This window comes from Gossypium arboreum, chromosome 5 (assembly GCF_025698485.1).
Source record: "Gossypium arboreum isolate Shixiya-1 chromosome 5, ASM2569848v2, whole genome shotgun sequence".
Taxonomy (NCBI): domain Eukaryota; kingdom Viridiplantae; phylum Streptophyta; class Magnoliopsida; order Malvales; family Malvaceae; genus Gossypium; species Gossypium arboreum.
Window position 1 is genome coordinate 85585878 of NC_069074.1, and position 25802 is coordinate 85611679.

Sequence of the window (25802 nt, forward strand, 5' to 3'; positions counted from 1 at the left end):
TTTACATTTTTTAAAATTTTATATAAAAATTAAAAATATTTTCAAAATAATATTTATTATTTTATAAAAATAATATTAAGGCCCAATTAACGAGTTACATCAATTCAATTTGAAATTTAAGCTTATGTTTGGGCTTTAGTTCAAGCTCCACAATTTATGTACGTGAGTTTAGGTATGTTATTTTGGTTTAAAATTAGGCCCATGGTTTGAAGATTTAGAAAATAATTTATAATTGGTTTATTATTGTTTGATCTTGTTTCATGGAGATGTTTAATTTTACTAGTGTTTAATGTTACGTATGTGATTTTACATATTTAGTATTTAATTAATTTTTAAATAGTTTATTTTTAATTATAATAATTAAAGTATAATGTTTTTTATTTGAATTATTAAATATAAATAAAATATATTAATTTATAAATTCAAATGTTATAATATATAATTTTCAAATTATAACTAATAATTATAAATTATAATTATAATTATTTTTAAATATGTTATTACAACTTTTATTTTACTTCAATTTTTTTATTTTAAAATATGAATTTTGTAATATGATGGAAATTAAATGATATTTTATAAACTAAAATATAATTATAGTATACAAGTTTATTTTGTAAAGTAAAATGTAATTATACTACAAGTTCTATAATATGATATCTAATGGATTAAATTGTTAAGTTGCATATTTTAAAATTTTAAAAATTATATTTAGAGTGGGTCCTATTTTTAAATTAAATTTTAAATATGATTACTTACTATTAATAACAAAAACAACAACAATAATAAAGTTTAAAATAATAAACAACTTTAAACAACATGTATTAAATTATAATTAAAATATCAACAGGAATGATACAATAATAGAATTGCATGCAACAATCATATCAAAATAAGTCCATAATTTAATTATTTTATATAAAAATTAAAATATTTAGAAGGTTATTTTGGGGAGTAGATATATTTTAGAACAAATAAATATTTTTGAGAAGAATAACAAAATTTAAGGAATCCTAAGAAAGGAAAATGTTTAAAATGTGAAAACAACCGAAGAGATGTGGAAATGAAGTCAATTCTTATGGTGGCTGCTCAATTCCTCAATGCTCTTAACCTCATCTATCATTCCTACTATTCTCACCTTTTTTTTATCCTCTATTTTGCACTATCCTCCGCCCTGCTACTCTCTTCTACTTCTTTGGCAGCAATGGAGGCCATATCACCTTTAACATCATCTTAAACTAAAAAAAAAGAAAAAAGAAGAAGAACATGAAATTGTATTAAAATGGAGAAATCAGATTTATTAAAAAATAAAATAAACAAAATAAATATGAAAATTTATAACTTAAATGTTTTAATTATAAATATAAAAATTTAGAAAGTTATTTTGGGAATTACATATGTATAATTTTTAGAGACTAATAAGAGAATAGAAGGAATGGTAAGAGTGGGAAAATGTTTAAAAAGTGGAGACAGTTTGATTTCTTATTTACCTTTGCCTTTCAATCTCAATGTTCTTAACCTCTTCCTTCCATCATTCCTTTTATCCTCTCTTTTGCACTATCCTCCCCCCTACTTCTTTCCCACCAACACTTTTATCTCTCTTTCTCTTCAACAACATCAACAAAAATACATGAAATTGTATTAATATGGAGAAATTAAGTTTATAAAATAAGAAAATATAAACAAAGCTATAAATGGTACATACCTTGAATTCTTCACCAGGGGTTGAAGTGAAGAACATTTTTAAAGTTTGGATGGTCATCCCACTCCAACGATTCCCACCATTCTGTGTTTGACATGATGGTAAGAGAAGGTGGAGCATATGCGTATGGCTCCTCAGTGCCAACAAGGGGAACAAATGAGGGAATTCTCTTCAGTTTATCACAGCCATGAAAAATGTGGATAAGCTGGAGAGAATCGCAAACCATTACTCCACTTTTGCTGCAAATGCTCTTCAAATTTGGTAATTCCCTCAACTGCAGCTCTTTCAATTTGGGAAGATGGAATTTGATTAATGCATCACTCCCTTTTTCTTCAACTTCTGATGTTGCTGCTCCCAATATTTCTACTACCTCATCACATACAAACACCCAAATTACTTCCAGGTTTTGGAGGTTTGGAAGCAACCAATGTGGAAGCAACGTCTTCATACTTGAGCATCCGATTATAGCAATTTTCTTAAGATGGGAAAATGTGGCAGACGGAGCCGATGTTGATGTTGTTGCTGAACCAATTCCTGCATCTTTCTTAATAAGGGCACTCAACTTTGGCAGAAGTTGAAGATACAACACCTCGAGGCTCTGAAATGGATGAGCGGAAGAAGGGGCAAAAGAGGACAAGGAAACAACACACTCTATCCCTTCACAGTACATAATATGCAACATCTTCAAGTCAATAACATTTTTGAAGGAAGAATTATCATCCACTAAGCTTCTCAAATAGTCGCTGTGAGTAATATTCAACTCTTGAATTTCAATTGGGTGCATAATTAACTCACCTTCCCAATCGTCGACTCCTACAATTGTTAAATTTTTACCTCTATTAGTTGGCATAAAATATGAGCCCACCTGTAAATCGTACTTGATGAGATTTTTCTTAGTTTGCTGCATTGAGGAGATGAACTTATTCAATTCACTAATGTCTTCGAAACGTCCGGTAAAGCATTCCAACTTGTTCAATGGTTCTATCTCCTCTGCTTTTAGACTTGTTTTTTCATTGTTCGCATCAAAACTCAAGTGCTGAAGGTGAACGAGTTTTGGTAAAAGTCCAGTGGGTATCTCTTTCAGAGTGGACACATTAAGATTAATGTATATTAGCTTTATCAGCATATGCATTCCTTCTGGGACTTCCACAATTTTAGTCCCAGAAAGATCCAACTTCTTCAATTCTTGAAGCATCGAAAGACATGGCAGATCTCTTAATTCAGAACAGCCACAAAGCAACAATGTTGTGAGGTTCTTCAGTACAGAGATGGAATTTGGTAAACTCTCGATCTTTGTAAAGGACAAATTGAGAACACTAAGACAAGGCATGTTTGTGAAGAAAGAATTTGAGATCATCTTTATAGGGTTCTGCTGCAATAACATGGTCGTGAGCAGTTGACATTTTGTAGGCAGCACATCTATGAGAATTTCTGATATGGAGTTACGCATAAGCGATACTTTCTCAATATCCGGACTCCATTGCTCCTTTTTTGGTAACTCTTCTAATTGCAAGCCTGCTTGTACCATATATCGAGGATTCATACTTGTGATCGACAATGCCATGTCTCTCAGTGCATCATGCATCTTTACGCCAGGTCGATCAAATCGATGGGTAATATTTTCCAACAAGCAGTTATCTTCTAACTTCTTCAAAATAACATGTCCCTTGTCTTTCATTTCTTGTCTTGTACCCATATCATCTATGAATCCCTCTTCAATCCAGCACTCAATTAGTTCATCCTTTTCAATTTCAAAATCTTCGGGATATACCGTACAATACAAAAAACAATGTTTCACTTGCTTGTCCTTTAAGTGATCGAAGCTAAATTTCAAGCGCTCGATTACCTCAGCTTCCACTCCTTCAACTTTCCCTATTCTATCTTTCAATTCCCCGAGTGCATTTTTCCAAATAAGAGGGTTATCTTCTCCTTTCATGGTACCAGCTACCACGACAATTGTAAGAGGTAGGCCCGCACATTCCTTGACAACAAGCTTCAAAGTAGGCATTATAGTTGGACTTTGAACTATGTTAGGTCCAACTTTATTCAAGAATAGTATCAATGCCTCTTCTTCTGAAAGGGGCTTCACTTTTATCACCTTACAACCCATATACTTACAGACATGCTCCGAACGGGTTGTCAACACCAACTTGCAGCCATTGCCGCCACTTGGCTCAGGGACCCCAACTTCCTCTAGAGAGACTTTATCTCACACATCATCTAGGATTAGAACATGCTTTCCTGCGTTCTTCAGCATTTCTGACAAGATTGCAGCTCGTCTGAGCTTGTCCTCTTCTTTGTCTAAATATTCCTTCGACTCCAACGCACTTGCAATATTATCTTGTACCTTCATTACATTGAACTCCTTTGATATGGTAACCCAGATTACCCTTTCGAATCTTTGTTGTTTCAAAAGAGCATTGTGGATGTGCTTCATGATAGTGGTTTTACCCACACCGCCCATCCCCCAAACCCCAATCTTGCTCACCTCCTCCTGCATCAAACATGCCCAAATCTCATTTCTGACGGCTTCCTGATCTCCAACTAGTTCTGATGTTGGCAGTAGCAACCCAGCATTTGGACCATCCATGGCAAGACCTTCAGAGGCATTAGGAGCTTTATCAAGAAATTCCTTCATTTCTCGAGTCTTGTCATCAATCAGCTTCCCGTTGCAAGCACGACAGAGATATCTCCCGTTACTGACTTTGTTTTCAACAACTTGTGCTTCCCTAATCATCTCTTTCACAGCTTTCAACCAATTTTTAACTCCCTGCTTTGGTATCTTCCCCAGAGGACGAAGAAGCTCTGCTTTCAATTGCAGCTCTATATCTTCCATTTTGCAATTCAATTCATCTCGGATCCTCTTGAAGTTTCTCACATAATCGTTCAGCTTTCTGTGATATTGCAAATATTTACAAACAGGAGTTCTGAGACAATTTGCAATGCCAACAACAGGCTCTACGTACTCCATTGCTATGTCTGTGAATGTCTAACAGTAGCAGATAATGAAAATATGTGAATGTATTGGACTTTTTATGAAGTTTTGATATGTCAGTGTAAGCATGAATGCAAGTTTCAAGCAATGGCGTCTATTAGATGGAGCTATGAATGGGTGGCAGACAGAAACATGATGAAATTCTGGTCACCATTGTATATCCAGAATCAACCTCTCAAACTATATAACATGCTAGATTCAAGTGTGCAAGAGTTCATTACAGAATATTAAGAGCTAAAATGTTCAACAGTTTCAGATTTCAACATTATACTGCTTCTGGGTAGCTCTTTTTGTATTAAAATCTAAAACTGTTGACAATCAGTAGAGGAAATCATTGCTTCAGATCTTAATACAATTATTCATCTTTCTTGTTATGTAAAAAGCAAAGGAAATCATCTTTTTGTATTAATTTCTATCTAAAGAAGATTATGTCTGCTGATCACCCAGTCCTAAACCTAAAACAGTTGAAAATCACTAGGGGAAATCATAGGTTCAGATCTTATTACCTGACTTAGTGGGTGAAAAGTGTTGAGAGAATAGAACTGAAAATGAAGCAGTGAAGTTGACTTCTTCCTTGACTGTCTTACAAAGCTATAAGAGTAGCAGATAATCAGAAACAATCATTTCAAAGTCATGGATTAAGCAAAGAAAAGCATGTGATGGGTTAAGCAAATGAAAGAAAATTAGCTTGACAGGATGCTTGGGATTTTGTGATAGACCTTGGAGATCAAAACAAAACCACTATAGTTGGCATTAAATAATAATAATAGTTGGTAGGGTATAAGAATGCATAATTATAAGTTACAACTTGAAATAAAATAAACGAGTTGTATTAGGTATAGTTATTCGCACCCCATTAGTAAATTATTTGCATTGTTGAAGTTGTCAGGATTTAATTTTGAATTCTCGACAATTTCTAACATATGCTTACTTTTTAAATTGGAATAATAACAATTTTAGTCCTTAATTTTATACTTTCAGTTAATTTGATCTTGATAATATATAAAATGGTAAAAATAAATTATTTTTAAAATTTTTGAACATTATAAAATTAAGAATTAAATAAAGTGAGAGAAAATGAGGAAGTTTTTTTAAACCTTCAAAATTTCTCTATATTATTTATATCAAAATATCCAATACCCATTCTTTAAAAAGAATATATATATATATATATATATAACATTAAAAAATTATATATCTCCGTTTTTACCTCTTCTATTTCTTGACGTAGCTTTTACGTTATAAGAAATTATAAAATTCGAATACAATTTATTTTTATAATTTTGGTTTAGAAAATTAATTTAAATGTAATGAAAATTTGAATTGAGCTTGAAAATTTTGTTTTTGTGGTATAGAAAAATGGTATCAAGGTCAATTTCATAAGCCTTTGTAATATCAGTTTTATATATTCTTCTAGGGCATGCAATTCAATTTGAAAATATTACTAATTTGGCTTTAAGAAACATTGATTTGTTCTATTTTTAATTTGTTATTGGATTCTATTAAATGATATTTTTTTATTTCTCATACAATTCAGTTATTCAACAACATATTCAAGATTTTATTTTTAGATTTTTATATACATTTTTTATTTTATAAATAATTTTAGTTTTTTAATAATTATATACAAAATCAAGCTGAAATTGACAGAAAATATAAAAATTGAGGACTAAAATTATTATTGTACCAACTAACAAGTGCCACTTAATAGTCAGGTGACAAAAAACAAACAATTTTGAAAACACTAGTGACCAAATTGTAACTCTTCTTTAGTTAAGTGACCAAAACGAAAACTTACCTATACTTGAACAACTAATGGTGTAGTTTACCCTAAATTCTTTTAAAAAATTTAGTTTAAAACCTTTTTATCTATACTATGTATTAAGTCTTTTACTAAGTTGGTTTAACTCATCATTCGGTCTCAACTCAGTAAGAAAATTACCAAAAAATAATCTTATTTGTAAAGTAGGATATATGATTATGATGGTGTTTTCGTCTTTTCATATTTTTATAAATCAATAAAAAATTATCCATAATGAAATTTGAACTAAGGACACCATGCATATAAAACTTTTCTGAAGTTTATTGAGTCATTCACATTTGCTTCGGCCCTCAAGACTCGTATTCAACTGTTACGCGTAACCATTTACATAGTTCTTCATTTTGATTTACATCAGTACACAAGTGGTTCCATATCATCATACAATTTCATTTTGATATCATTTATTAAGTTTACCATTTATAATCCCTATTAATAGGACTCAAGTGAATACACGGATCATCCAAGCAACACACCAAACTAGCACCGAAGTGCATAATCAAATAAACTGAAGTAATGGAAATTGGCACATATAGTGCATATTGGCACATGAAGCACATTCCTGACGCACAAAACACATATTGGCACACAAGCTGCATCTTGATGCACAAAGTGAATAATGAAACATAAAATGCATCCTGGCAAATGAGATGCATCCTGGCACATGAGTGCACAAACTCATAGACAATCTAATCCTATGACATGTTAACTATTTGACTCAACCAGACTAGTTAATAAGGTACCAATGTTTAATTTCATTTTATAATTCAATACATACATCATTTCTTAATCACAAGCTTAATCACAATCCAATTCATTATCAATACACATTATGTCTCATTCCATATATAACATATTTTCTACTCAATTTTCCATATCCCATATCACATTTCAAAGTAATTCATGCCATTTTCCATTTTATTAATTTTAGTCTTCTATCTCAACATTTCATATCAAGCCTAACACAACAATTCACATTTTCATTATATACTCACCTTGACATTTCCTCATTCAATAACCAATGTATATGCAAACAAATAATACGATCCCGAATCATAAAAATACAAATTGTAGGGTTGCATCACTCGTCGACAACTCTGACTTTTCCTTTTCCTTTCGAAGGCTCAGTGCCGACATCAGCTACGTACAATCACAAAACATATAACACTATCAATTTTCATCCGATTCACAATCAAATACCAAATCATGCATATTTTACAATTTATTCAATTTAATCCTAAACCCAAGATAAGTAAAATTTTCGATTTAAAGCTTCGGAATAAAATTCGATTTCACATGTATTCATTAGAGACCTTATACTTTCTATTCCTACCACAATTTCATAAAAAATTTCATTTTATTCAATTTTGTTCCTAATGTAAAAAGCTAACAATCAAGTTTTACAATTTAGTCCTTTTGATAACCTAAGCTTAATTTCTATCAATTTCAAGCCTAATTCATTCAATTCTGAACAATGGTAACTTATCAAAATTTCACCAATTGAACAAATTGATACATGAGCTAGCTTAATCAAGCTATCATGATAAAAAAAATCTATAAAAAAAAACAAAATGGCTAGAGACTTACTTGTAAATGTTGGTCGAATGAACAAGGTTTCAACAATGGCGTTTTTACTTGGCTTTACTCCCTTGGCCAGTTGGAGAAGATAAATATTCATCTCTCCTTCCACTAAATTTGGCTTATATAGCTAGGTTAGTTTATAATGAAGCTTAATTAATTACTTTAATCATGTTTAATTAACATTAATTTTTAATTAATATTATCTAATGACATTCAACATCACATCCCACTATCATCTATTTAAAATTGGTTTATTAGCCATTTTAGTCCTTTGAATAATTTTTATCTTAATCCCCAAGTCTTTTTCAAATTGAAACTTTATAGCGATTTAACTTTTAGTGTTTCCTGTCTACGGAGGTATAATCGCCTGTTGGTGTGAAAGTAGAGATGTCAAGTAATAACTGTCCGTGAAGTGTAATTGTCCATGGAAAACTTTCAATCATCATTCTCTCTCTTTCTAATAAAATATAATATATATAGGCGGGGTTATACCCGTGGGAGGGTTCCCCCTTCCATTCATTTTCTTATTGTTAATAACATATATGCAAGAGACCTTGTGGGACCCTTCGTAGGTCCCTCTAATTTTCGACCATATTTCTTTTTTATAATAAACATACAATGCCTGGGTGTTGCACTCCGCTGAGGTTCCCTTCACTTGCTATTTCAATTTTTTTTTAATATACATACATACACAGGGGATTACACCTCTGTGATCAAGAGTTGCAATAATGTTATTGTGTATAATGTCTTACTTGATAGTCACCAAAGGCTTTAGATGACCAAAAAAACACAAGCTATAGGTAATTTAAGCTGCAGTGATATTGGTCGCAGTGAGACGCATAAACAAGCATAGCTTCCAGAAATTAATTCTTCTAGACAAACAATCATACTGGAGAAAATGAGCCAAACATATTTAAAGCACACACAAAACAAGAACAACTTCGAATTAAAACTTAAAATAGTCTAACATTCGACATTCAGTGCCAACATTCAATAATATAAAAGCAATAAGCAATAGAATTTTATAAATGAATTTATAATATTACTTTTCTTTCTAAATGAATTTAAATTTGAGTTTTTAATGAGAAAGGGAAAAACCAAATAATATAAAAAGGAAATTAAAAAAATAATAATGATGGTTGTAAAGGTTAGCCGAGAAGCTATGAACAAGTAATGAGCAAACAATATTTTCCATTTGCATGTACCATAGAATAGTGGTGAATTATATTAAAAGCAATAAGCAATTTTAACACACGTCTGGTGCATTATTTGCAAGCCACACTAAGTTATGTTGAAGTCAAAGAGCATGTTATCAGAAAGAAGCTCATTATTTTCTATTTTCAGGATATTCTACATTTATACAAGTTTTTATAAGTACGTACCATACGTTTTGTTTATGTATTTAGGACATGTTCTACTATAGTGTATAATTAGTGGAACCAACATGAACATGTCTAACATCCCTCTATTATGCTTTTATTTTATGTACTATACAGCCAACACATTTGTTATACAAACATACGAGCTCTCTAATAATCAACAAGAAGTTCAATCAATGAAACAAGAAAAGACCTCGGATCCAGCCCTTGAATGACAAAGTCAACCGGTGAATTATAATAAAACAAGAGAAAAACCACAAGCAAACATCATGAAATTCTTACTATGCAACAATACACTGAACCCCATCAACTATCACAACAGGAAAACCATGATCAAAGAATCAAACCCCAAATTCCACCAAAATTCGTACTCAGAGAAAATTATCTATTCTAAAATGCCACTCAAAGACCAATGCACCACAACCAAAAAGAAAAAGAAAAACGCAAACGCAAGCACGTACCATATGCTACCGAAATAAAAATAGATTGCCCACAAATATCCAACTACCATGAATCGTGTCAAAAGCTATGTATTTATCAATCTCCAAATCTTTAGGCAACGAATACAAGCTCTTGAACCTAAAATTTGGGTTTTTTTTTTAATTATATTGAGAGGGTAAATTTTTAGGGTTTTGCACATGTTCGATCCACCGCCACCTCATCATTGTTGATACACAATATTAATGGGACTGGAGAAGGAGAGGGTGGTGTCCAGGAAGACCGATCCACCCATTTTATGACCAAGAATCAGTCAAGTAGACAGGCTCAAGATGAATGTTTAGCATATTCAGAATTTTGAGTCTAGAGGAGACCCCTATAATAATGTTGATACCTTTGAGCATTTATAGCTAAGTGAAAATTCTTACCCAGTTATGCTACTTGTTAGGCCTTGAGTGGCCTATTGGAGGGTTCAACTAGGTCCAAGTTGAAGTAGAGATATAAATTATTCTAAAATGATTTTTATATTAATAACATCGTCTCGATATAGTATAAAAAAATAAAGTTGGATTACATTAGCATGTTGTATATCTCATAACTTCATTCCTAGGTGGAATTGAGACAATCCATTGAAAAGTAAATAGAAGAAGATCGTGATAGAATAATAGACTCAGTCAATGACCAATTGTTGATAACAAAGAGTAATAGAGTATATGTTAAATGTTAAAAGATCAAATAACCCAATAGGGATAGTGCCAAGGGGGTAGGTAGAGGCCTTGGCCTCCTTAAAACGAAAAATTATCATTTTAGCCCCTTGAAGTGTAACGCCCCAGAACCCAACCTAGAAGTTTAGATCGAATCCTGAAGGTCACATTGATTACCGAAGTGAATTGAAATTATTTTTAGTTTAACAAACTAGAAAACAAGACTGTATTTAAGTTACGTAAAAACTCCTACAAAAATTCGTACCACAGTATTCTAAATAGTACTCACAATTCAAAACTGTTTATTTATAAACTCAAAATTTAAGAAAATACTTTTATAGCCTGTTCTAAAATGTGGTTGTCTAAGACCTTCGGCGTGCCGAGTCCAGCCTTAGAAGACAAAAATACCTAAAAAGGGAAAACTAAGGGGGGTGAGCTAGCCTAGCTCGGTCTGAGTTCGAAATGTAACAAATGATAGAGTTACAAAACAGAATTCCAAATAATAGTTCAAAAGCGAAAACAAAATCAAGGGCAGCGTTTCAAAGCAGATACTTAATTATACAAGAACTCAATCGATGTACGAAACAACCCATTTCAACACACAGTTAAAAGGCAGGATGTATTACGAAGTTATCATTTATTACACACGGGTAAAGAACACATCAAGCACACAACGTTTATGCAATTAATCATGTAATCCTACAGACAGATCAAATGTGATATGTATGCACATATAGAAGAATAATCACACCCATCCAGCCAAACACCTCTCCATCCCCCATTCACACCACGAGTGAGCTACAAGAAGCTCAACCAACCATGCACACCACATAGGACCTCGAAAGGCCCATCCAACCCTACACACCATGCATGTGGAACTAAGCCACATAAATAACAGTTTGCAGCTGAGTTGCAAGAAGTATCTACTGTGCGGTAAACTGCTATACAGACGTGTTGCAGTTAAAATTGCCAAATCAAATCAAACTTCCTTCTCTTCATATCCCAACCCAAACATTTATGCAAATGCATGTATACGAAAAATCTCACAAAAATGGTAAACACATCGCAAACAGTTAGACGAAATCAGAAATGCACATACTCAATTAATAAGATACAGAATCTTTTATTGCATAGCATCCATTAGCTCACAACAAATCGATCAATTTAAGCTATGATTATGAATTACGCACAAATCTAGGCCGAAACAAGGTCCTGACCACCTTTACTAAGACTTAGCTAAGGGTCGGGACACACAGAAACACTATCGGATCAAAAACAAATACAGTGTAAAAATTTGTGAGATAGGGCCACACAGCCGTGTGGGGGTCAACACGCCCATGTAGAGGGGCACACGCCCGTGCGAAAGGAGGTACACTGCCATGTGACTAAGGCACACGCCCGTGTGACCTAGGGACATGGTCGTGTGATCCGACCATGTAATTCTTTGTCCAAAATGGCTAAAATCAAGGTACGGGGCAAACATGACTGTGTGAGGGTCTCACACACTCATGTGCTCACCAGACACGGCCGTGTGTCCAAAACACACGCCCGTATGAGATAAGAACAAATCCCTAAATGCACACCCCTGTGTGCTCACGTGACACAACCGTGTAGAAGTTGACTAAAATATCTAAATTCAGCTTCACGGCCATGTGGTCAGGCCGTGTGGCTCCAAAAGTTGCCCAAAAACTCTATTTCCCAACTGCACACAGCCATGTGAACCACCCGTATACGACACACGCCTGTGTGGCCACTCGTATGGTCACAAAACCAAACCGAAACAGGCTGCAAAGCGTGCATTTGCTGCCAAAATAGTTCCCAAACCCTTGGTTACTCAGTAAGATACCAAATTATACTGAAAACATACGATTCAAAGCTAATTTTTAACAATTTTAGTTCACACAAAATTTTCCAAATTTCACAGAATCAAATCGGCAATTCAACATCGAAATTACAGAGTTTTCGAACATACATAATATGTTGAATTTCCCAGAATCAACACAGAATTTCAAAAATGAAAAAGAAGAGTTCTGAACCCACACCTGATTTGTGAGATAAGCACCAAACTCCACCAATGAACCACACAATTGAAGATGAATATGGTGCAGGAACAAAATGATGGAGCAGGAACACTCAAGAAAAAAAAATAACCTGAGAAGAGAGGAAGAGAAGAAAGAAAAAAAACGAGGAGAGAGAATTTTTGGAAAAAAACAAACGTGAAAAGTCTTTAGTTTTCTAAAATTAAATTAAAAAAACAATTAAAAATAAATAACTGACTTTTGAAAAGCAAAATAAAACCTCACTAAAAGTCCACTAACACTCCACCAACCACCAGACTAGCAAGCTCATTCTGACATTAAAATGCGAAATGAAACTCAAAGAAACTATCTAGCCACTGACCCTATCACAAAGCTCAAATCTTTTAACCCTAAAAACTGAAGTGTTATATGAAGTTTTTAAAATTATAAGTTAGTTTAATGGTAAAAATACATTTTGGCCCTCCAAAGATGAAAAAATTCTAGTTTAAACCCTTTACCTTTCTAAAATAAAAAGCATATACAAAGATAAATTTGTAATTTGACTCATTTAAAATTTTGTAATTTAATTGGCCTCGCAAAGATAAAACTTTTGGCCTTGTCCCCGTAACTCAACAATTTGAAATACTAGAGAAATTAGATAAAATTGCATATGAAATTTATTTTTCTTGTTATTTAATTATATTATCATCTGCCTTCTTGCAATAACTTATTGTACATGATTATTTTATTTTAATTTTGTTACTCATTCGACATTGTAATCTCATATGTAATTACACTTTATCAGCCAAATATGTCTAGAAAATTATAATTCTTTGTAATTATAAGAGGTGCAATTACTATCGTAGTAATTACACTTTCATCCAATTAATCTATCAAATCTAAACCGATACTAAATTTGGACTCTATATATGTTTTTTTTATTATAAAATTTGAAGTTTATTTAACATAAAGTTTACAAAATAATATACTATTGTTGAAAGTGGTAAAGGATCATGATAATATTTGATTCAACATCATATCAAAATAAGTTTATATATATATATATATATATATATTAAAATATTTTAAAAGTAAATATTTTAGAAAATTAATTTTTGAAGAATCAATTGTAATAGCCCAATTTTGGCCTGGTATGAAAATAAATAAAACCAAATAAATAAACAATCCATTAATAGTCCATTATCAATGTCTAAATTATATAAACTTAAAACCCACTAATTAAACTTTTCAAAGGCCCAAATTAACCCTAAACCCAAACAAACCCTAACCCAAATTGGCCCAAAATCAAAAAATATCAGAACCCTAATTTCTACTTGCGCCGTATGCAGTACACCTCCACATAGCCAACACCATACCTGCAAGAAAACAAAATGGACAATAGCAAAAAAAAGAACGAAAATAATTGTATTTTTCTTGTTTTTATTTTCGGCTATATAAAAGCCCAAGGGATCATTGTAATTTTTTTTCACACACATAAAAAAAATCAATACGAACGCATACATACATTTGAAAAAATATTCAGAAAGATTAAAGGTGAATTGTTCATTCATCGATTCGTGGTTCTTATCTTCTTTATTTTTTTCTTTATTTTTGAGTTTATCTTACAAAGATATAAAAAAAAAAAAAGTTTACTTACACCTTCGTTCAGTGTCGATGGTCGTTTGCTTCTCTGGTCCAAAGGCAAACGGATCCTTAGGGATCCGGTTAGAGCCGCGGTGGAGATGGAGGCATACTCGGAGCCGACGAAGCTCCCAAGGGAGGTTGAGAGAGTTTTAGAAAAGTTTTAGGGTTTTTTTGAAGAAATAATCTGCTAAATGTTTTTTAGGACTAATTTTAGGTTTTTAAACATCTTTAAAACGGCATCGCTTTAGGCCGTAAGTGTTGGTGGCGAAACGGTGTCGTTTCATGGCCTTTGACCCGCGCTTGGACCCGACCCGTAGACTAGATCCGCGCATTTCCTTGTTGATGGGGTATTTACGCGTCAAGTCTTTCTGCATTAACTGTTCTTCTAAATCCAGTTTCCTTTTATTTTAATTTGTACCTTATATTTTGTTTCAGTGTTTAATTTGATCCCAATTGAAGTGTCGCGTTTTCGAGGGCGGGATTATTTTCCCATCTGGTCCCTCCATGTTATCCGCGTCTTTTAATGTAGTCCTCCCTTTTCCTTTTATTTCAGATTAGCCCCAAAAATTTTGTTTTAAGGTTTGATTTAGTTCTTTTTTTTGTTATTTCTTACTATTTTATTATTAGATTAATTAATTTAATATATTATTACTACTATCATTTTTCTATTTATTTTATTTATTTAAATTTTCTTAAAAAATCATTTATGTTATTATATTTCCTCATGATCGTTATCTATATCCTTTTAACTAAATTATTTATTAATCTTTTTTAGAAATTGTTTTAACATTTCATTTTGAATTACTTTACTAATTTTACATTGTTTTAGTTGCTATTTTTATATTTTCTTGTGTGTTTTATTATTTGTTTTATTATATAATTAATTTATTTTAAAATTCTCTTTTATGTATATTCTTTGCTTTAAAGATTTACGTGATGTTTCTTTTAAATGCTCTCATACATTATTAATTTTTATTTACATTACACTAGTTCTTAAATTTATGTATATTATTTATTTGAATTAAGGAATATTATTGTGCATATTACTTACTTTAATTTTCTTCTTTCAATATTTGTTTTAAAATTCATTTATACATTACTACTTCGTATATTATTTATTCTACTTATTTTATCTTTTGATCTAGTCCAAACTTTCACGTTTATTACGTACTTATCTTAAAATTATATACATTAGTTAACTTTAAATTATTATGTGTATTATAATTTCAAATGTTTTATTTTTTTCACATTATTAATTTCAAACTCATTTATCATTGTTTCAAAACTTGTCACATTTCGTTTGTATTTATTGGCTTTTTATTTCATTCAAAATTGATTCTTTGATTCATAAGTCGTTGGATGTTAACTTTAGTATTTGCATAATGTATGATGAGAACTTATTACTATTGCGTGTATCTTAATTTGCTCTTTTCTTATTTTCATATCATTGTAATTTATTTGTATAATATTTCATCTATGTATATATTTCATGTTTGTAACTTTGCTTTTTCACGTTATTCCATCGTGATTCAAACTTCAATGTTTTGATTGATGTTGGTCGTCTCATTCTCATTTCAAGTAAATCAAGTAAAGGCATTTTGAGCTAGTTTTACAAATGTTTGTTTGAAAATATCCAAAAACAAAGGCAATGTTTGATGTTTGAAAATTCGAGGAATCGTGTCCTACCGTGCTGGGTTTCGATTTTCCGTTTGTCCAAATAATCAAATATTCCTTTGAAATTTCATCCGTATTTTCTAAATTCTAAAACAAGGTAATGTTCAATGTTTGGAAATTCGAGCAATCGTGCCCTACCGTACTGGGTTTCGACTTTTCGTTGGACTAAATAATTGGGCATCCTTTTGTAATTTTCAACGTATGAGCTTTTGGAAGTTAAGAATTGATCGTGGTTTCGAAGGTATATATGATCGTGTCCTATCGTGTTGGATGTGATGTTGTATTCCTTTGAAACAAGAGAATTTTGACGACCAACTTGAGCCATTCGAATGTCTTAAAAGGAATTATATTTCAAAATATTTTTAAATCTTAGACATAAGGACAGTATTTAGTCAATTTGGTATCAATTTTGGGCGTATTAAGGGTGCTAATCATTCCTCATATGTAACCGACTCCCGAATCTGTTTTCTCAAATTTACGTAGGCCAAAATTGATTTAAATGGAATAAAATGTTTTATTAGGTGATCCAGTCACACCTAAACAAAAGGATTGGTGGTGACTCTACACTTTATTTTAAAAGTCGATCCCCGTTTTTTCAAAAAAAATGGTTTCGACATCTATATTTTAAAATAAATCAAGTTATTTTTTAGGGAAGAATAAGAAATTGTTTATTTATAAGGGAAATAAATTTTAGGGATCCTAAGAGGGGGAAATGTATAGAGTTCCATCCTTGAATGTGGGAAACAAATTTTAAGAAATCCTAAAAGGGGGAAATAGTTAGATTTGCATGCTTGAATGTCAAAACGTTATACGCGATCTCAAAGGTAAAAGTATTAGGAAGGTTAATGTGCCTAGGGCGGATTGCTTTTCGATTTCTTTATTGAAAAAACAAGTAAATTAATCCTTATTCATTTTAAAATGTGTAAATTAGTTTTTCCGTTAAATTTTATCGATTAAAAGATTACGTGGACATATTAGAAAATTATTGTTTATGTGTAAACTATAAAAATGGCCAATCCAACTATGCTTTTTATTTTATTTTAGTCATTCAACTATTAATTTTATTGATTCGGCAACAACCAACAGGAACAGAAAGGAGGTGACAGCAAGAAAAGGAAGAAAAAAGATAGGTAGGGAAATGTACATAGCCGAAAAAAACAAAAAGAAGTAGCAAAAATTCACAAGCAATATTCGGCAGAAAGAGAAGAACAGTTGACAGAAAATTGAAAGGAAACAAAAGCTAAAGCAGAATTTTGGGAAAGGAACCAGTTTCGACACTACTACTGATCACTTCCCTTGATCCACTCCTCAAAACTCTCCTACTATCCCTCCACAAATTGTTCAATTCTCTTCATTATCCTCCTAAAAATTTGCCACAACATCCCCACACCCCTCAAACACTCAGAATTGCAGTCAAACTAAAACACTCACGGCAAGCAGTAAAAATAAATCCCATCTACACAAGGAAGGATTCAAACTTTCGACCTCCTATTCCTTTGCTTCCTACTTAACCACCAAACTAGTAAGCCTATTCTGTTAGCATTTTACAAACAATCAAATATAAGCCTATTGAACCCAGTTAAGGCTTTATTCATCAAAATACCAAATTTTTCCCGAGTCTAGGCTTGAACTTGAGACCTCTCACACACACCCAGACCAGTTAACCATTAAAGAAGATACATATTTGTGTCACAAATTCACAAAAACAAAAATATATTTTTTTGCGGCGTTACACGGTATTAATGGGAGTAGAGAAGAAGGGGTGGTGTCGAGGAAGACCGATTCACCCATTCTAGGACCAAGAATCAGTCAAGTAGAGGGGCTCAAGATGAATGTTTAGCATATTCTGAATTTTGAGTCTAGAGGAGACCCCCATAATAATGTTGATACCTTTTGGCATTTATAGCTAAGTAAAGATTCTTATCCGGTTATGCTACTTGTTAGGCCTTGAATGGCCTATTGGAGGGTCCAACTGGGTCCAAGTTGAAGTAGAGATATAACATTATTCTAAAAAATATTTTTATATTAACAACATTGTCTCTATATAGTACAAAAAATAAGGTTGGATTACATTAGCATATTGTATATCTCATAACCTCATTCGTCGGTGGAATTGCAATAGTCCATTGAAAATTAAATAGAAAAAGATCGTGATAATCTTAATGACACAGGTATGAATTCAAATTTTGATTATAATAAACTCAATCAATGACCAATTGTTGATGACAAAGAGTAATAGAGTATATGTTAAATGTTAAAGATCAAATAACCCAAAAGGGATAATTCCAAGGGGGTAGGTAGAGGCCCTAACCCCCTTAAAACAAAAAATTATCGTTTTAGTCCCTTGAAGTTTTTAAAATTATAAGTTAGCTTAATGGTAAAAATACATTTTGGCCCTCCGAAGATGAAAAACTTTTAGTTTAAACCCTTTACCTTTAAAAAATAACAAGCATATATAAAGATAAAATTGTAATTTGACTAATTTAAAATTTTGTAAATGAAAAAGAAAAGGGAGATACTCTCCTTTTTTTTTTTGTTTGTAGCCTTTTGGCGACATGGCCGAGCGGTTTAATTGGCCTCGCAAAGATAAAACTTTTGACTTTGTCCTTATAACTAGACAATTTGAAATACTAGAGAAATTAGATAAAATTGCATATGAAATTTATTTTTCTTGGTATTTAATCGTATTATCAACTACCTTCTTGGAATAACATATTGCATATGATTATTTTATTAATTTAATTTTGTTATTCATTTAGACATTGTAATCTCATATGTAATTACACTCTGTCACCCAAATATGTCTAGAGAATTATAATTTTTGTAATTATAAGAGGGAGCAATTACTACCGTAGTAATTATATTTTCATCCAATCAATCTATCATATCTAGACAAATACTAAATTTGGACCATATATATGTTTTTGATAAAATTTGAAGTTTACTTAACATGAACTTTACAAAATAAAATACTATTGTTGAAAGTGGTAAAGGATCATGATAATATTTGATTCAACATCATATCAAAATAAGTTTATAACGTAATTGTTTTATATGTATTAATTAAAATATTTTAAAAATAAATATTTTAGAAGGTTACTTTTGAAGTATATATATTTTAAAATAAATCAAGTTATTTTTAAGGAAGAATAAGAAATTTTTATTTAAAGGGAAATAAATTTTAGGTATCCTCATAAGGGGAAATTTTTAGAGTTGCATCCTTGAATGTGGGAAACAAATTTTAAGAAATCCTAAAAGGGGGAAATAGTCGGATTTGCATACTTGAATGTGAGAACAATATATGGGATCTCAAAGGTATTAGGAAGGTTGATTTGCTTAGGGCGGATTGCTTTTCGATTTCTTTATTGAAAAATAAGTAAATTAATCCTTATTCATTTTAAAATATATAAATTAGTTTTTCGTTAAATTTTATCGATTATAAGATTACGTGGACATATTAGAAAATTATTTTTATGTGTAAACTATAAAATGGTCAATCCAACTATGTTTTTATTTTATTTTGGTCATTCAACTATTAATTTTTTGATTTAGTCACTAAACTTTTCAAAATTAAATATTTTAGTCACTCTAAACTAATGTGGGCTTTTTTTATTGGTATAGTAACAAAATTAGCTCTCTAATGTTTACACATTTTATCAATTTGGTCCTAAATATAAAAATTAAGCAATTTTATCCATCAAAATTTACAAAATTTGTCAATTTAATTGTAACTCTAAAAATTAAATATATATTTTTAAAAATCATTTTTAGTCTTGTACAACTCATCGGCTAACCCATGTGAGATATTAAAATGAGAAAAGAGTACCCTCTTTCAAGTCACTTGCAAAAAATTCTAAAAGTTATAATAAATCACAAAAAAAATTTAAGGTCCAAAAGAAAATAAAGACATTAAAAATATTATTTGTTTGAATAGTAATGCAACCAATTATTCCAAATAAGTTCCAAATCAATTAGTTGATCTAATGTGAAGCCTAAGTGACTTGAAAATATAGGAAAGCAGGGCATAAGAATGATTTATTAAATATACTCGTGTCGAGTATATATTATATAAATTATATCCATTTGAACTTGAGAAACAAAAGAATTAATCAAAATTCTGAGCCAATTGAAGCTTAAATGCTTAAAGCAATAAACAATCTCGTGGTTTATTTTTAGGCTAAACGTTTTGATAGCTCTTATAGGTTAAAGGTCTAGTTGTTTCACGTTGCCATGGATTCAAACTTTTTTAGACTCTTCTAGGGTCCACCTTGAAGAGGTTTGGAGATCTAAGACATCGAGTGCAATGAAAAGAACAAGACAAAATGAACCAAACTTGGGAGTCATATTTGCTGCAATATTCAATTATTAATGGTGGATGCCACCAGAGCAGATTGTTGAAGCTAATAGCGATCAGGTGAATGGTTCTATCCGTTTTAGCTATGGTTTAGGGATATCAAGGAATAAAATATTTTTTCAGGATATTTATGATCATAAGTTACTTGGGTTGAAACATAATTGTTGAGGGGTCAACACCTTCGAGAGAAGATTTTGAAGTGTCGTTTGTCTGTCGGGTAGTCGATCAATCTCCTAACAATTAAAGGTATTGTCTCCGGTGAGGGTTTTGCCTTTCATACTCTTTCAAGAGCCAATATTTAGTACATAGCGCATTATGGATGCTGATAAGCAGTATAAGCTTTAAGTAGGTGGTTTGAGTCTCCATACCCAAGGTGAGCTTTATAATTGTTCATATACCCTATACTAACACTTCTCCCTTGTGTTTTGTAGATCCAACACTTAAGACACTCCCAGCTCGGTAAACCAGGCACTCCCTTGAGCACCATCTAAGGTGTCCTTAACACTATCCCCCATGTTTTCTGCCATCTCTATCCTAAACAACTTGAGAGGTATCCAAATGAAGCTACAATGGAGCAACTTTCTCATCACCACCTTAAAACAATACAAGAATTTTCATTAAAATAGAGAAATGAGATTATAAAGTACAAATAAATAAAAATGTTGACATTACACAATTTAGGCCAATGGGGTTGAATAACATTCTTAACGTTTGGACGGTCATCCTACTTCAACAATTCCCACCATGCTGAAATTGATTCAAGCTTCAGAGAAGGTAGAGCATAAGCATATGGATATCCATTGCCAATAAAGGGAGCAAACGAAGGAATTCTAACTTACTACAGATGCTCTTCAGTACTCCACTTTTATTACAGATGCTTGTTAGTTCTAATAACTCTTGCAATACTAACTTTTTCAATTCAGGAAGATGGAATTTGATTAATCCATCACTTCCTTTTTCTTTATCTTCTGATGTTAGTCCTCCCAATATATCTGTTAGCTCACCGCAACCTCTCACTTTTATTAGTTGTAGATTTTAGAGGTTGGGAAGCAACCAATGTGGAAGCAACCAATGTGGAAGCAACATCTTCATAGTGAAGCAGTTGTGTAAATGAATTTTCTTAAAATAGGAAAAAGGTAGCAGATGGGGCCAATATTGATGTTGTTGCTGAACCAAATCCGTCAACTTTGATAAGGGCACTCAATTTCGACAAATTGTAAAGAAAAACACCTTAAGGCTCTGAAGTGGATGAGAGGAACAAGAGGAAAAAGAAACAACACATTCTATCCTATCGAAATGCTCAATTGTACAAACCTTCAAGTCAGTCGCATTTTTGAAGGAAAAAACATCATCACTTAATCTCAAATTGTGGCAGTATGAAATGTGTAACTCCTGAATATCCATTAGGAGCATAATTAACTCGATTCTGAAAATTCTCACTTCTACAAGTGATACAACTTTATCTTCTTTATAATTTACTATAGAACGCCAATCAGTTGAGCCCACCTATAATCAATACTTGATGAGATTTTTTGGTTATAAGGTTTTGGATAAAAATAAATTCCCTAAATCAAACCTAAATCTGATACCATCTTAAGAATTAGAGAAAGATTCTAAGTAATGTTGAGGAAATAATCACTCAATTTCATTCATAATTCTAAAATATGTTGATGTTTATATAAACAAATTATTATGATAAATAATGAAATAATATCAATTGAATCTCTAAAAATTGTTGTTATCCTTAATTATCAACAAGATAATGGAATGTTTTGCAATGACAAATTCCAAGAAGGGATCTCAACCTTTTTTTATCAAGTTTTCATCTCTCTTTAAGAAAGAGAATACATGAGAAATGTTCATTATGCTTTGGCAGTTGGAAGCCTCTTGTATGTTGTGATACACACACGTCCAGATATCTGTTTCATAGTAGGGTTGGTGAGTTTATATTAGGTGAATCCCGACCCAAGACATTGGCAAGTAATAAAGTATGTACTCAAGTATTTACGAATAACGATGAATTATATGCTTGTATATTTTAGAGGAGATCTCACTCTTATTTGTTATATCGATTTTGACTTCCAAATGTGTTCGGGATTTTAGGAAATCCACATCGAGCTATAACTTTGCCCTAGGCAATAGGTTCATAGTGTGAAGAAATGTCAAACAGGGTTACACTATAGAATCCGTTATGGAGGCCAAATATGTGACTGCTTTTGAGGCAACAAAAGAAGCAATGCGACTTTGAAAATTTCATATGGGTCTTGAAGTTGTTCATGGTATGAAAAAAACTATCACACTATATTGTGATAATAGTGCAACAATAGCTAACACCAAGGAAACTAGAAACCACAAAAAGACAAAATATATTGATAGAAAGTATCATGTCATAAGTGAGGTAGTAGTAGGTAGAATAGTGGATGTAGTCAAAGTAGTATAGATGACAACCTTATGGTTCTATTGACCAAGACTTTGATGGCTAGAATATAGAAAACATGGGAATGTGAAATATGACTTATCTACTTCACTAGGTCAAGTGGAAGACTGTTGAATTTAGTGTCTTTATTTTAATATTTTTGTCTATGTATATTTATATTTTTCGAACAAATAGATTTAATAAAATATTCATTAATTACATTAATATCCTTTGTATGTTATCCTTAATGATTTTTGCACACAAAGCAAATATTAACTCAATGATTATCTAACATTTAACTAATACTAAATGGTATTACGTGGTTGGAGCATAATATGGAAAAACAACTTAAATTAGTAGATAATCTATTCAAGTCCTTAGTCTACTAAAAAAAGGACAAACTGATTGAAAAACTAATATGTTATCTATCCAATCCAATTGCGGAAATGTTTTATCTTGGCTATTGGAGAGACTGAGTCTCAGAAAATAGAGACATAGATGTGACTCACTTGTGGATTTATTCATTTGTGACGTTTATAGTATGACATACTTTAATTCTGAGTAGATGATAGACTATAATTGTGTGATTCATATACTTTAATGTAAATGAAAGTCTGAGTTTAAATAGATAAGGAACTGAAAGTTAGTACATTATGTATATGACTATTATAGTATGTAGCATCATTCCTCAACAATGAAATTCATAACTCAATTAAAAGGTAAATGATATTTTCTTATCAACATTACATGATAAATGGAAAGTAAACATGATTATGGATAAACATGATTATGGATCACTTGTCTTTATGATAAACGATTAAATTACTATTTGATAGTAATTGACTTTTCAAGAAAGAAGATGAAATAGTTACTATGAGAAAGATGAGATCATATTGAAAAAACGAATTTACCCCAAAGAAATTAAAAATACCCTACAAATATAATACACTTCACAAATTTTATAAAATTATAATTTTATAATTTTATATTAAATATTTTGATTTACTACTTAATGATAACATTTCATATTCTTAAAATTTTATATTATGAATGTGCAGCGTCTATTACTCCAATTGTGCTACATTAAAATAATCTCCCTTAACAATTCCAAAACATGATCAACATTATTTTTCCTCTCTTTTATCATTCAATTATTAATTTTTTTAATTTAGTCACTCAATTAATAGAGATTATTATTTTATCTATTTCTGTTAAGTGCCTTAAACCTCTAACGGAGAGTGATATGACAGTTAAAAATCAATATAACAATAAATTTATTTCACAATTTTACATATTATATTGATTTAATTATAATTTTTATCTATTTAATTTTTTCTAGCTAAGAAATTCTGGGTTCCTTTGGTTTTTTTCATTTGTGCTTAAAAGATCGAATTTTTTTTCCTTACCTAGATATAAAGAAGTCAATTTCTATTCACTTCTTTCCCAAGCTTGTTACCATTTTAGCTTCCTTGTTGCTTCTCTTTCACCCTGTCTTAGCTATTGACTATGTTCTAACCAAGAAGATTCTCGGTGAAAAATCTAAGCTATCCAATAACGATAAGTGGAAATGGACTTTGGATATTAGATCCAAGTTCCTCAATGGAACTGAAAAATCCATCATCTCCCTAGTTGCCATGCAAGATCCGACAATAGTCATAGGTCCTTACACGACGGCCTATGTTTTTCGCACCAACTTCACCTACAGTTTCCGAGTAGTATCCACTCGGAAGTTTGTCCGGTTGTATTTCTCCACTAATTTGTACGACAGTCAAAACACAACCAATACTCTTTGTACACCTTGTGATGAAACTTGATTCTTATGGTGCAGTGAGGAGCAATAGAGATGGAAAGCTAGGGATGAGTGGTGATGAGTGTCGGTAAATCTTATGTTGCAAATAAAAAAATTTGTTTTGGACTCTAATTATATAGAAATCCCTAGTTTAAATTTAAAAAATAAAAGCCAAATTGAAAAAATATATATATATAAACATTAAAGGTTAAATTTATCATTATGTCATAATTTTAAAAATTTGTGTTCAGAGAATTAGTTATCATAAAATATTTAAACATCTATTATTAGTAAAAGTTTTCCATAAATAAATCTTGATTAAATCTTTATATTCTATATTTACCTAAAACTTTTTCTTTTTTTTTATAAATCACTTGTGCCCTTGTTCATTTTACAGTATGGGTATAGGCTATTCGAGTTGAGAGTGATATTCAGGTAAAGTTCTTCCAATAATATTTAAGTTGGGAGTGATATTCGAGTTGGGTATGGGTATGGGACTCTAGTGATATTCAGATAAAGTTCTTCCAATAATATTTAAGTTGGGAGTGATATTTAAGTTGGGTATGAGTATGGGAATCTAAAATTTGCATTTGGCTCAAATGCCTACACTTTTTTCAGCTACTTATATTTAAGTTTTAAATATAAAAATTGAGTTATTTTTATGGGTTTATTTTTTTGAAATATTTATTATTTAAATTATTAAAAAATAAAGCACTGTGAACTTTTGAATAAATAAATCAAAGTAAATGAAAAGATGATTCATTGAATTTCCATGAAACATCACCTAATTTGTAGACTAAAAGCAAGATAAAAGGAGGGGATTTTTGTTTTCAAAGTATAGGTTCACCTATTTTCCTTATAGGCACTCAATTATTTCCTAATCTAGATTATGAAAAGCAAACATTGTGTCATTTTCATTTTATTTTTATTTTTGGTAATAAATTTTCATTTTATTTTTATATGTTATGTTGTTTAAGAAATTAAAATATTTATACAAATTTAGATAAGTTAGTAATTTTAGTTATATAAATTTTAATACATTTAATTACGATAAATTTAGATAAAATTTAAGATTCATATTTTGAATCAAATTAAAAGTATGTACCATAGAATTCAGTACTTGGACTCGAATCAATTCAGATTTTAGTCATCGCCAAATAATAATTTTAAATTCATTAAGTTTTACAATTTCTAAAATCGATACGCTAAATACATTATCATATGTGTAATGTCATGTTAGTCTATTATTTCTAAATATTACTCACTAAAATCTAATTAATAGATTAACG

At 31.1% G+C, this 25802-nt stretch overlaps 1 protein-coding gene across 1 annotated transcript; it reads right to left on the reverse strand.

The window, feature by feature from the left end:
• Window positions 1-942: 942 nt before the first annotated feature.
• LOC108460174 (probable disease resistance protein At1g61300) lies at window positions 943-5443 on the reverse strand. The gene is given in 4 exon segments (XM_053029012.1): window positions 943-1238; window positions 1491-1606; window positions 1706-4681; window positions 5204-5443. A coding segment is annotated over 1 exon segment (2958 nt). The 5' UTR covers window positions 4674-4681; window positions 5204-5443; the 3' UTR covers window positions 943-1238; window positions 1491-1606; window positions 1706-1715.
• Window positions 5444-25802: the final 20359 nt, after the last annotated feature.